The 14,312-nt window shown below is 36.9% G+C and overlaps 1 protein-coding gene across 4 annotated transcripts in view; it reads right to left on the reverse strand.

Moving 5' to 3' along the window:
- The window catches only part of VPS8 (VPS8 subunit of CORVET complex), a 249,364-nt gene that overhangs the window by 51,572 nt on the left and 183,480 nt on the right, over positions 1–14,312 (reverse strand). For 3 of the 4 annotated variants that reach the window (XM_041731695.1, XM_041731694.1, XM_041731697.1), the window contains 2 exons: positions 4,314–4,394; positions 2,340–2,509 (listed from right to left, as the gene is read on the reverse strand). In XM_041731695.1, coding sequence (XP_041587629.1) covers positions 2,340–2,509; positions 4,314–4,394 — 251 coding nt within the window. The remainder of the gene's footprint in view (positions 1–2,339; positions 2,510–4,313; positions 4,395–14,312) is intronic. The other variant, XM_041731696.1, reaches the window with a different exon arrangement.

Here is a 14,312-nt window from a genome sequence, read left to right on the forward strand (position 1 = left end):
TAAGCGATAAAGACTTCCAATATGCTGTAATGCACTGACTGCTGTATATTTAAGAAGAAAGGAAACTTATTTGTTGCTGTCTTCTCTTTTTTAAAATCCAGACTCACATATTTGTACACTTCAGTTGGGAGTAGGAAAAGAATCACAGTACTCTGACTACAAATCACCTGGGAGATGACTTGAACTTCTGTTCATTTCTCAAACTATGAAATATTTTTAGATAGTATAAAAAGGCAATTGGGGAAAATCATAATGATTTAAGCAGCTCGATAACAACATGAGTGGCTTGCCTCATCAAATCTAAGGCAACAGTTGTGACTCAATTAAGTATTTATGAAAATGTCATGGGGATCCCTGGGTGACGCAGTGGTTTGGCGCTTGCCTTTGGCCCAGGGCGCGATCCTGGAGACCCGAGATTGAATCCCACATCAGGCTCCCGGTGCATGGAGCCTGCTTCTCCCTCTGCCTATGTCTCTGCCTCTCTCTCTCTCTCTCTCTCTGTGACTATCATAAATAAATAAAAATTAAAAAAAAAAAAAAAGAAAATGTCAGTGCTACAGTAAATCCTTCTACTATCTGTAGGAAGAAATTCCCTGTTGATTACTAAATGAACCTCTCAGAAGTGAGTGTTGAATATAGTTCTGTCATCTTTACTGATTCCTCCTCATTTCTCCAACCTGAAACGTAAGACCACCTCAGAAGTCAATTCTTTTCTATAGTCTTTCCCTACTCTTTCTCTTCTATAGCTCCTCTTGCTCCTTTGGTGATTACTTTCATTTCCATTACTTTAAAATACCATCCATGTGTGGACAGGATGTCTTACAGGCATCTTAACTTTAACATGTGTCAAACCAAATTCTTGATTTCTACCCTGCTCTACCCCCACTGCATGGCTCTCATCCAACCTTCCACACCCCAATAGAAAGCTATTCTTCCAGTTTTTCAGGTCAAAATCTTTGGCATGATCTTTGACTATTCTTTCTTTCACACCTCACATCCAATTTCTAAATAAATCTTATCAGCTCTACCTTCAAAATATACCCAGAATCCTACCACTTCTTACTTCATAGCCACCACCTTGGGCCATTTCTTACTTGGATTGCTGCAATAACCTAACTGGTCTCCCTGCATTCACCCTTGACCTTCTGTAGTGCATTCTCAACATAGCAAAGTGATCCTTAAGACATAGGTCAGATAATGTCAAACCTATCCTCAAAACCATCCAATAGCTTCTCATCTCAGAGTAAAAGTTTAACTCTTTATAATGACCCAGTTCCTACATGATTTGGTCTCTTTGTTCTCTGAAGCCCTCTCTTATCATCTTCCCTTTCCTTTACTCTGCCAACACAAGCCTACTTACTCACTACTCTTCACGTTCACCAACTATGCTCCAACCTTATGGTTACTGCACTTGCTCATCCTCTCCCTGAGACACTCTCTCCCTGATACTGCATGGCCATTTCCCGTAGGTCTCTATTCAAATGTCACTAAACTAGTGAGACATTCCCAAATTACTCTTTGGAAATTAGCTCCTAATATTCTTTTACAACATATTTTATTTTACAGTAATTACATTTTTATTAATTTTTAAATTGTCTCTTAAGTCACCTTATAAGTAATGCTTTCCCTGATCACTCTATATAACATATCTTCCCACACCAAACACTATTCTCACTTAATATGTTTTATTTTTTTTCTACTATAATCACTATCAGGCATCTTACTTGTCTGCCCCTGCTACTAGAATGTAAACTCCATGAGAACAGATCCTTTGTTCTGCTCATGCTGTACCCTATCCCTTTGAACAGTGCCTAGCATACAGTATGAGCTCAATTAGTATGTGCTGAGTGAGTGGGCTCTTTGTGTGATAACTTCTTCCTCTTCCAACCATCAGGTGTGCCAATCTTCCTGTGTCTATAATAACAGAAGCTATAACACTTACAAAGTGTCTACTATATGTCAGCACAATTATAAGTGTCTTATGTAATTTATCTCATTTAATGTTCATAAAACCTTAAGGAAAAGGTATCATTATTACCCCAATTTACAGATGAGGAACTACGATGTAAAGATATTAAATAACATGTCCAAAATCTCATGAGTGGTAAGTGGCAGAATCAGAATTTGAACTCAAAAAGTTTGGCTCCAGAGTCCATCTTTTATTGCCCCTATCCATACATTCTTCCAACACCTACACAGAATGTAAGGTCTATGACAAGAACTTTGCCTTGTTTTGTTCACTGCTAGAATGATTGTCTAGGGCTGTGTATCCACGTATATCCCTGCCTGGTAATACACGTCACACACCACATGTGTAACATTTCTTTTTCCTTGCTTACCTAAAGACAATGATTTCATCAGCCATTTCTTGGCGTCTCTTGTATTGCTGCAAACATATAGAGCAGTAATCCTGCTTGGGATTCAGTCCTCTGGTGACTGAAGCTCTCAGGTTACACAGTGACCAATGAAGATCTTGGTTTAGAAGGCTAGTAGTTGTTTCCAGCAGGGTCTATGAAACACCAAAACAACAAACACACACCCAAAAGTGGTTCATTAAGTGAAAGAGACAGAGGGGGTCAATGAGGAATAGTACTGTTTAGTTTTCAGTAACAAACAACTGAAGTTAGAACATACTATGAAGGCATAACATTGATAAAACAAACAGCAAATACTCCCAAACTTAAGCAGTTAATTTTGATGTGCAAGTAATGACAACTGCATACATTAAGATTATCAAAATACTTATTAAAAGGCTGTCATTAGTTTCTACTGAGAAATGTGTGCTCTGCTATTCTGTAGCTTAATTCAGTACTGATGGCTTTCAAATGACTAGATAAACCCAAACCTATTTATTTATTACATTTCTATAATAAGTTCCCTCTGACTCAAAAAGCAATAACCAACCAAAAAAAAAAAAAAAAAAAAAAAAGTCCTGGATTTTTTTTTTTTTTAAATAGAAACTGCATCCATGGCAATATTTCAAATAACCTTTCACTGAAAAAGCTAATGGCCATTACTCAGTTTTCATCTCCCTTGGGCAGAGAGATCACATTTTCCTGATCAGCATTTACAAGTCATTTGAATCTACTTAAGACTGTGACATCTGTCAGTATGTCACATAAAGACATTTTCACAGCTATCACATTAAGTTGTCTTAAGGCTCTGTGTGCTTATAAATATTGTTTTCATACTCTATCTAATTCTCAACATTCACATATATCATTTAGATGTGCAGTTGGGCTGTTTGCTGTCAGTCCCAAAGGGGAAGACATATTGCTCATCCTCCTTGCTAGTCCTTTAATTTTATCTGTAATGCAGAATTTTTAGGTCCAATGGTCTTACCATTATAATTCTTTCCAATCAGCCATCTTTTCCTACTCAAAAAGTTTGCAAAAGCTTTCTGCCTTGCACTCAGCTTCCCGTCTACCAACACGGAATCCATGCCTGCAGGGGTGTCTGTTTCACTGGATATACTTGGCAAAACTACAGTTCTTAAACCCCTAAGAAAAGCTCTGTCACCCCCAATTTTTCTCTTCTTTTAGATTATTAAAAAAAAAAAAAGAAAGCAGATACTATATCTAACATGCCTAAACAGTGCTTTTCCTAGGTGGCTTCACAGGTCACTTTGAAGTATACTAAGAATAAAAATCTGGGGGATCCCTGGGTGGCTCAGCGGTTTGGCGCCTGCCTTGGCCCAGGGCGTGATCCTGGAGTCCCAGGATCAAGTCCCGCATTGGGCTCCCAGCATGGAGCCTGCTTATCCCTCTGCCTGTGCCTCTGCCTTTCTATCATTTAAAAAAAAAAAAAAATTCTGTATACCATGCTGGCTCCTATTGAGAATTAATGCTATAGGCAGTTCTGAGTTAAAGGAAAATGACGACCATTTTTGGTTAGTAGCAATTATCTGCTTCAGAATGTTTAGAAGAAAACATTTAATTTTTTTTTTTTTTTGTAATCTTCTACACTCATGCTGACTCTTTTCATGGGTTACATCTTTGTATTAAGTTATCTTTCCAGAAAGTTTCTCACACTTTTCATTTGGAAAGAAAGAATTTGTTACATTGCCAATTAATCAAATGAATAAAATAAGTCCAAATTTGATGCATTTCCACATTGGAATATCTCTGTGTGTGTGTGTGTGTGTGTGTGTGTGTGTGTGTGTATACATACATATTAAGGTCAAGAGATTTAAAAACTATTAAAAAGCATATACTTCAATCTACCAAACTTCCATTAAATAGATAAGAATTTTTAAAGTACAGGTGCAAAGAAAAAGGACGTTAGGACAGCTTTAGAAACAGAAAGTAGCTTACTTGTTCATAATTAAAGGTATCCAACATTCCCAGAATAAGCCCCTGGATTTCTCCAAGTTTTCCTTTTCCATAAACTGGATCCTAATTAGAAAAAAATTGCAAATATTTGTAATTCTGTTTTTGGTATTTTAAAATTACTTTAATATAGAAGTTATCTGAAAAACCTGAATATTCAAATGCTTTTCTACAGTCACAAAGTATTTATTCTTCTATGAACCTTTCAATGGAAATGCATATCGGTTTCCCTCTGACCACCATAAATATTTTGAAAAGATAAATAATTAAAACTTAAGTGATACAAGCCCCTTAATCTTTTTTGCAAATCTAAATAAAGTTCACCTTGGTTTTGTTTCTGCAAGAATCTTCCTCTCCTCCATATTAAACATCATCTGTTCCTCTCCGTGCCTTTATTTATCTGCTACATTAAAACCAATGTTCACTTGAATATTAGAACCTGTCCAACAACCCTTTCTGTGCCCCATATCTGGCCACCTTTTGGGCCCTATCATCTAAATCACTAGGAGACAAGACTTCTGTTTAGGAGATTAGTTTCTGGATTCAAGGAGCAGCTTTTAGTTTTTCAAAGCTTTTTTTCAATAAAGTCACTACTGACAAACAACAGATACCTAGACACCTAACCTCCCCTCCACTGCTCTTCCTTTGAGGTATGCCAAGTAACTTGTTTATTATGTATAATTTGGAAAACCCTGAGGTGTACAAAAACAAGTGATAAACTAAAGACACAAAACACTGAAATCCAGCCACACAAATAAACACTATCGATATTTTGGTGCACATTTTTCCAGTCTTGTTTCTGGGAAAGGAGAGAAAGTGCAAGAGAGAAAGATATATTTCTTAGTGTACAGAATTTGAGTATTTTACATGCTTTTATAACTATATTGTGAGCAGTCTCCCATATCATCAAGTATTTCCTAACAGCCATAGAGTATGAATCATATGAAAATTCCACATCATCCAACCATTCTCTCGTTAAGACATTTAAGTTTGCTTCTCCCTTCCCAAATCCACTCATGTTCATCAAATGCTGTAAATTTTGGTCAGAATCTCTGATTCATTCATTCATTCATTCATTCATTTTTTTAAGACTTTATTTATTTATTCATGAGAGACATACAGAGAGAGGCAGAGACATAGGCAGAGGGAGAAAGCAGGCTCCCTGCAAGGAGCCTGATGCAGGACTCAATCCTGGACCCTGGGATCACAACCTGAGCCAAAGGCAGATAGATACTCAACCGCTGAGCCACCCAGGCATCCCACTCTAATTCTTTCTTAAGAGGAGATTTCTAGAAAGGGAATTACAGATTCAAAGGTGATTTTTATGGGTATTGATATATACTGCCAAATTGCTCTACCACAAAGTCGTATTATGCAACTTTTATCTCCATCAGCACATTTGTGTGCTCATTTTACTATACCTTTGGCCACGCTAAGAATTATAATTAAAACATTACTAATAACTGAGTATGTCAAGTCTATTACTTTAATGTGAGGTTAGTCTGACATAAACGACTCTCCCATGCCAAAAAGGGGAGCCGAACTCTACAGTGATGATGAAAATAGCTGCTACTTATATGTGCCATATCATTACATTCCTTCCAGAACATTTATAAATGAAGAAGTTCAAGCTCAGCAAAGCTAAGTAAAATTCTCTAAGATCACAGAACTAGTAACAGATAAATTGGGACTTGAATCTAGATACTTCAGAATGTATGTTTTGTTGTTGTTTTTTTTTAAAGATTTTTAAAAAAAAGATTTATTTATTCATGAGACACACACACACAGAGGCAGAGACATAGGCAGAGGGAGAAGCAGGCTCCCTGTGGGGAGTAAGATGCGGGACTCGATCCCAGGAGCCTGGGATCACACCCTGAGCCAAAGGCAGAGGCTCAACCACTGAGCCACCCCGGTGCCCCCAAGATTTAATCATTTTAGGGGGAAAGAGTACATTCAGTAGGAAGGAGAAGAAGAGAAACCTGTGCAGACTCTCCCCCAACATGGGCTTCGATCCCACAACCTCAAGACCATGATCCAAGCCAAATTCAAGAGGTGGACACCCAATCAACTGCTACCCAGGCACACCAGAAATCATGTTTTCAATTAACATGTTATACTGGTCTCTCAAGTATAAACTAATAAACTAAATAACTAAACATAAATAACATACACCAATAAACTAATAAGCTAATGTTTGCTGGAAAATATGGATAACATTTTCTGGTTACTTTTAGGGAATGATTGCTATTTAAAATCGTGGTTTGTTAGGGGTGCCTGAGTGGCTCATTTGGTTAAATGTCTGCTTTAGGCTCCGGTTGTGATCCCAGGGTCCTGGGATTCCCCAGCATCCAGCTCCTGTCCAGCGGGGAGTCTCCTCCTCCCTCTCCTTCTGCCCCACTCCGTCCCCACTCCCCGGCTTGTACATATCCCCTCTCTCTCTCTCAAATAAAATATTTTTTAAAAATCTTGGTGCATTAAAAGTAATTGTGAGTTCAGATGTGAAAACAAGACTTAAAAGCAGGAAAAACGTAAGGAGAGAGGTTCAGAAATATGAGAAGAAATCTTGTCTTCCTGCTCTTATACTACAGTCTGAGTATTTCCTTCCTTTTTCTCTCTTAGGATCTGATGATGGCTCTTGGAGGACTAGGGTGGGTGCAGTTTTTACTACATGTAGTTGGTCTAGCGCAGCATAAGATTGTCTGCCATAGATTTGTGGTCACTGATGCTGAGCTTATGCTTAAGAAAGTAAAGGAAGAGAAAAACTATGTATTTATGTACTAATTAACATGTTTACAAGTTTGGATTAAACCATCACTTCAGAAGAAATTTTCTGTTTCACAGCTAGAGAATGTGTCACTAAGGTAAACCTGTCAAACATGTGCAGATCACTTACAAAAGGCAAGACTTTAGATATCTCAGACTAATCTTTATTAGAAAAACAACTCAGACTATATATTCACCAGATAATTTTTAATTTTTTTCTGCATGAAAATGCAGAAATGCTTTGTTAATGCTTCCGAACTTGCAATCAACCAAGCTTTTTGGTCAAGCTCCTAATAAATACACCTATATCTCAAAGTATCAAGGGACATGTAATACCTTATTATAAAAAAGATATTACAGATTTTCTGTAATATGTGCATTCAGCACACTAATATAGCTGTAGCACAGAAAAGCTGTGTCATTTGTTTATGACAAGGGTGGTCTGGAGAATAAAAAGGCATTTAAAAGGTTAAATTCTGAGAAAAGGAAGAAATCTTTATAGGTCATGTCTATATTTGTATCAGTACATTTCACTTTAATATGCATAATTTAAAGGCAAAATCATGAAAATTACCTCATGCTGGGACAACATATAAATTATAGAGTGCAAAAGGGAGCTCAAGGCTTCTAGCACAGCATGTACACAATCCACTAGCTTTTTAAATTACTTTCCAAAGATGTCAGTTAGATTCTTCAGCAATGAATAACTGCTGAGGCTTCTCTTCAATTTATTTGTAAACCATAAAATAAGAGCACATTTGGGTACATCACATGAACTTCGTTTTTGGAGAGCTCTTTGGAAAAAGTGTGATGACCGCTTTCCCCCCTCTTGCTTTCTGGGATCTACTGCAGCATGTATGTGGTTTTCCTTGTGATTTAAATCTTTACTAATCAAGCATTACTTTACAATATGAATCATGCCCTCAGCGAGTTAGCATATAAATCATTTGTTTGCTTTATTTTCCTCAGTAAGACAGTCACAGACAGCTTCTCAGGAGCCAAGAGTTACTTTCTGCCATAGAGTAAAGCTCAATAAAAGCAAGCTGTGAAAGGCAGAATCTGAAACATAAATATAGTTCCTTAAAAACACTCAACTCACTTATCATCTACTGTTTACGGAAGTGGCCTGCACGATTCAGGTGCCTGGCATCGGCCTGAATAGACATTTGGAGATCAAGATGATCTCTGAGAACCTCCTACCATGAGAACATCTCCCTTGGAAAAACAGTAGCTATCTGAGCAGCAAGGGCTCGTCTAAGGAACTGTTACTTCCTCTCTTCTCTCCAGGGGACTTGATAAAGGCAGATCTAAAATACGCCAGGGCGGATGTTAGGTACAGAAGGCCTAAAATGTGGAGTTAGAACAGCTAGGGTCATGTTCCAGCTATGGCCACTTAATAACTGAGTAAACTGGGATCCCTGGGTGGCGCAGCGGTTTGGCGCTTGCCTTTGGCCCAGGGCACGATCCTGGAGACCCGGGATCGAATCCCACGTCAGGCTCCCGGTGCATGGAGCCTGCTTCTCCCTCTGCCTATGTCTCTGCCTCTCTCTCTCTCTGTGACTATCATAAATAAATAAAAAATTAAAAAAAAATAACTGAGTAAACTAAGGAAAGGCATTTAACATGAGTAGCACTTTCCCCATGAGCAACACGGGAATCTTACTACTTTCCCAGATTAATGCACATAGAGGTCAAAGGAGATAAAGAACACAAAAGTGCTTTATGAACTGCTGAGGACTACTGGTGAAGTGATTGAACCGACTAAGATTTATTGAGTATGTACTTTGTTCTATGTACACTGTGCTGCAACTCAGGAAATAATCTAGAAAATATTCTAGTGGAGAACACTTAAAAATGGACTGAAAATTGGGACTGATGAAAACATAATGATAAGGGATTAAATAAAAAAATAAAGATTAAATTAAAAACACAGAAAAATAAAGATTAAATAAAAAAAACACAGAAAACCCTCAAAACCTAAGAACATTAAAAACCCCTGGGTTAGAGTACTTGATAACTTAGATGTAACGGATCAGCTTGAAAGACACAATCTACCAAAACTCACACAAGGAGAAATAGATAATAAACAGGCCCAGGTCTCTTAACCAAACTAAATCCATAAACATTAACATTTCAAAATAAAAGGCACTAGGCCCATACAATTACACTGGTTTATTCTATCAAATATTCAGGAAGAAATTACACCAATATTCTACAATCTGTTTCAGAAAATAGAAGCAGAGGGAATACTTCCTAATTCATTTGATGAGGCCAGCATTACCTAGATAAAACCAGACAAAGACAATTTCAATCAAAATGCTGGTGAGTTCCTTTGTGGATACAGACAAAATGATTCTACAGTTTATATGGAAAGAAAAAGACCCAAAATTGCTAACACAATACTGAAGGACAAGGTCAAAGGACTGATACTACCTGACTTTCCGATTTACTATGAAGCTACAATAATCAAAATAATCTGGTACTGGCAAAAGACTAAACAAACAGATCACTGGAAAAGAACAGAGCACTTAGAAATAAATTCACATAAATAAGTCAACTGAGCAAAGGCTATTCAATGAAGAAAGGGATAGTCTTTTCAACAAACGGTGCTGGAACAACTGGACATCATGTAGAAAATGACTCTAGATGCTAATCTTACATCTTTCATAAAAATTAACTCAAAATGGATCACAGACCTAAAATGTAAAATGCAGAACTAGAAAACTTCTAGAATATGGAAAAAAAAAATCTAGGTGACTTTGGGTCTGATGATGAGTTTTTAGATATAACACTAAATAAGTACACAATCTATAAAAAAAAAAACCCTCATTAAAATTTAAAAAAAAACCTTCTGCTTTATGAAAAGACACTATTGAGAGAATGAACTGGGAGAAATATGTCGAATACGTATCTGACAAAAAGCGTGTATAAAAATATACAAAGAACTCTTAAAACAATAAAAAAAAAAAAAACCCAAACAATCCAACTAATGAGAATACACAGTTGGCAAATGAGTATGTGAAAAGATGTTCAATGTCACTGTTCATTAGGGAACTGCATATTAAAACAATGAGACCACTACACACCTATTAGAATGGTTAAAATCCAAAACACTGGATTTATGGACACTTACTTTATAACCCAGAGTATGGTTTATCTTGGTAAACATTCCACGTACAACTTGAGAAGAATGTGTATTCTGCTGTTATAATTGATATGTCAATGTCAACGAGGTCAAAGTGGTTAAAATTGTTTGGGAGAAACGTTTATTTTTATTCCTCTTTTTTCTCTGGCTGCTTTTAAGCTTTTCTGTTAATCATTGCTTTTGAACAATTATGATATGCCTTGTAGTTTTCCTCATATTGTTTAGGTTTGGGATTACTGATCTGTGTGCTAATAATTCTCAATAAATCTGAAAAATATTCAGCCAATAATTCAAGTTTTTTTTTTTTTTTTTTTTCTGACTCCTGTTTTCAGGATTCCAAGGACACATATTTTGGGCCACATGAAATTGTCCCAGAGCTCACAGATTTTTTTTTTTTCCTAATTTACTTTTCTCTGATTTTGAGGAGTCTGTATTGCTGTCTTCAAATTCACTGATCTTTTTTTCTGTTTTGTGTCCTTGTGTGCTAATTCTAATATCCAATGTCATATGTGGGTTTCATTTTCCAACTTCTTTGAATACGTTGTAATTTCTGATTCAATGTCCTATAATGAGTATAAATTTTATACTGTTGGGACCTGGCTATTTTTGTATTCCTAAAAGTATTCTTTTTTTTTTTTTTCCTAAGAGTATTCTTAATCTTTGTTCTGGGATGTAGTTAAATTACTTACAGTCTGATCCTTTTAGGTCTTGCTATTAAGATTTTCAAGGCATGACTGGAGTTATGTGTAGCCCAGGATTATTTCCCACTATTGAGTATTCTACCCAATGTTCTGTCCTTTTAGTCTTGCTGTTGGCCCTGTGTGAGCGCCAGTACTATTCCCTCTGATCCTTTCAGGTGATTCTTTCCTTGGCCTACATAGGTTCCTCAGATCATGCACTTATACTTGAAAGGGGGGCCCTTCTGTACATCTCCAGAGTTCTCTTGCCTGCAAACTCTGGCCACTTCAGGCTCTTGATTCTCAGGTTCCATCTCCTTAAAGCAATGAATATGCTGGAAACTGGCTGGGATCCCCCTTCTGGCACTACTGCCTAGAAAGTCTCTCAAGATGTTAAGCTGTGGCAAACACAGGGCTTATTTTGTCTGTTTCTTATCTCTCAGGTATCACTGATCTTTTGCCTATATCCAGTTTTTAAAAAACTATTTCATATACTTTGTCCAGTTTTTTCATTGTTTCAAACAAGGATATAAATCTGGTTTCTGTTACTCCACCTTGGTCAAAAGGGGAATCAAGTCCTCCACCTGTGACTTTTATTCACTCTAACAATATTTAGTCCTACTATATGCCAAGTGCCTCTAGGCTAGGTGATGGTGATAGGGTACTAGCAAAGTATAGTCTTATTCCAAAGATCCTTCTAACGGTAAATAAAAATCGGTAAATAGATCCGATTCTTAGATATTTCCAAGAACTCCACTTTTAGCCTTCTGCTTTTCTAACTCATTTCTTCCTAAAGTTCACATAGTTTCAAGAACTGAACTACCACTTCTGTGTTGACAACTTCTCAGTCTATGTCTCCACTTTTACCTCTTCCCATGAAGTCCAGTCTCATTATTTCCCAACTGCTCATTGTTAGTCACATGAAACATGAGTTCTTCTTGTATTCCCTCACCTGTAAACGTCAAGTGGATTCTATTAATTAATTTCTAAATCCATCTTCTCCTAGCCATTCTACGCAACTTAATTTACAAGCTTTGAATACCTCTTACATTCTGGGTATTTCTAGGCCTTTCATTCTTGATCCCTTCCAACTTGTTCTGTATAACATATAGGCTGAATGATCTTTCTAAAGAGAAACATCATTCCATTATTCCTCTGCTTAAAAGCCTTTGATGAGATTCTACTAATTTTAAAATTAAATCCAAAGTCCTACCTTATGGTTCACAAAGCAATTAAGAACATAGTCCCTGCCAGTCTCTCAAATTTCAGCTCCGTGACTCACCTTTATTCTTGTCCTATGTTCCAAGCATACTTAACACTTGCAACTCCTCCAAATGTACCATGTTTTACCTCACATTCTTTGTATATATAGTTCACTCTGCTTAGAATAGTCCTATCTCGTTTTTTTTTTCCCCCCTGATTCCTATAAGCTATTTAAGATTCAGTTCAGACATTTCCTCCTCCAGGAAATCTTCCGAAATTCCCCAGTCTATTTCAGAGAGATACTTTTATTGTTACTCCTTTGACTATATAGATTCAGAAGCTCAACTCATTCTAACTTATTTAAAAAACATAACTATTGTAAAGATACTGGGCTGTTTCAAAGATCCAAGCAAAGGAATACAAGTGAGCCTTAAGAACTATAATGAGGGACTCAAATGCCATCAGGGTTTCTGTGTTATCTTCTCTTCGTGTCTTGAATCCTCTCATGGTTTCTTCTCTTCTTCATGCATCTTGTCTGTTCTTCTCTTTGAGTGTCTGCTTTATTCTTCTCTTCCTCTCTGTAATTTTACTTATTATTTTTTACTATTTTAGCCCACTTGGTAGGAAAGTAGTCACTGTCAGCTGCTGAACTTTGTACCTTATATACACAGAGACCCAAAGAGAGACTCATTTGTCTTTTTCAAGTCCAGTTCTAAAATTTCCTGACTGGCCCTGCTTAGGCCAGTTGGTCATCCTGAGTTGATCTAGTGCAGTCAGGGTCCTGCTGTTGTAATTGCACGGACTGAAAATGTAGGGATGAAGTTGCAATCACCCTTTGTGAGGTCACAGCAGATAATCCTTCAGATGGCCACTATTACTTGCTTAGAGCCCAAAGAATAGTTACAACAGAACATTTTCTGTCTCTTAGAAGAGCTCTTTTAGGACAAGAGCTAAGCCTTTCATCTACCAGGAAACAACCAAACAAAATAATTTATAATTAATAAACTAGTTAATTCCTCAAAAGACCAGGCACTGAAACAACTGTAAAGCTTACATGATAGAATAGGAAAGAGCATAAATCAGGAGGCGAGAGACTTTGATGGTAGCCCAGGTTCTGCCGCTAATGGCAGGCCAAGTACTAACTTTTCTACATTTCAGTTTTCTTCTTCATCAATAGAAATTTCTATAGTAGCCCTACCTGAAAAGATTGTTGTGAGCTTCAAATGAGATACTGTGAAAGCACCTTGAAAAAAATAAAAATCTCTATACAAATGTAAGGTAGAGTCATTATTACAGTAATCACAAATGTGCAGATAAGGAATTTAAGAAGTAGCATACCCTCCTGACTAGTGGGAGTAAAAGTGGAAGGGACCTTTTCTACCACTAAAGGTAGAAAATGATAAGAATATAATTAAAATGAATGCCAAAAAAATTAAAAAATAAAATGAATGCAAATATAACTCAAAATAAGATGAAGATTTTCTAATATCAAAAGCCTTCAAGTCAGGAGCCTTGAAAAACAAAATTTTTAAAAATCGCATGCTTTTGCCAACAGAAAAGTTGATTTTTGTTTATTATTATGTATCCAAGTGTGGTTAAAGCTCCACATAAAGCAAAACACATACGCTGAGAGAAGCCACTTTTGACTTTAAGATTTCATTTTTTCTAATTTACTTGATAAATTATTTTTGCCTTAAGGAGATACTACTTTACATATAATTAAAAACTATGACTAATATATTCTAAAATGGATATAAAATAAGTTGTCTATATCAAAGAATTTTCCAACACATAAGAAGGATCAATTGTAGTAATACATGTGAAGATAGATAAACTGTGAGGAGAGCCTAATAAGCAGCAGTCTGTATCAGTGAAGGAAGGCCTAGACGCTTAATACAATGCAAGTAGAGCTTGGTGAGTCTTTTTTTTTTTTTTTTTAACTTTATTTATTTATTCATAGAGACACACACAGAGACAGAGGCAGAGACACAGGCAGAGGGAGAAGCAGGCTCCATGCAGAGAGCCCGACGTGGGACTCGATCCAGGGTCTCCAGGATCACGCCCTGGGCTGCAGGCGGCGCTAAACCGCTGCGCCACCGGGGCTACTGAGCTTGGTGAGTCTTAAAGAGAACTGCCAGGGACATTCTTGATGGGAGAAAAATCATTTGAGAATTATAAAGATCAATGGCATCAAGA

This window comes from Vulpes lagopus, chromosome 17, assembly GCF_018345385.1.
Source record: "Vulpes lagopus strain Blue_001 chromosome 17, ASM1834538v1, whole genome shotgun sequence".
Taxonomy (NCBI): domain Eukaryota; kingdom Metazoa; phylum Chordata; class Mammalia; order Carnivora; family Canidae; genus Vulpes; species Vulpes lagopus.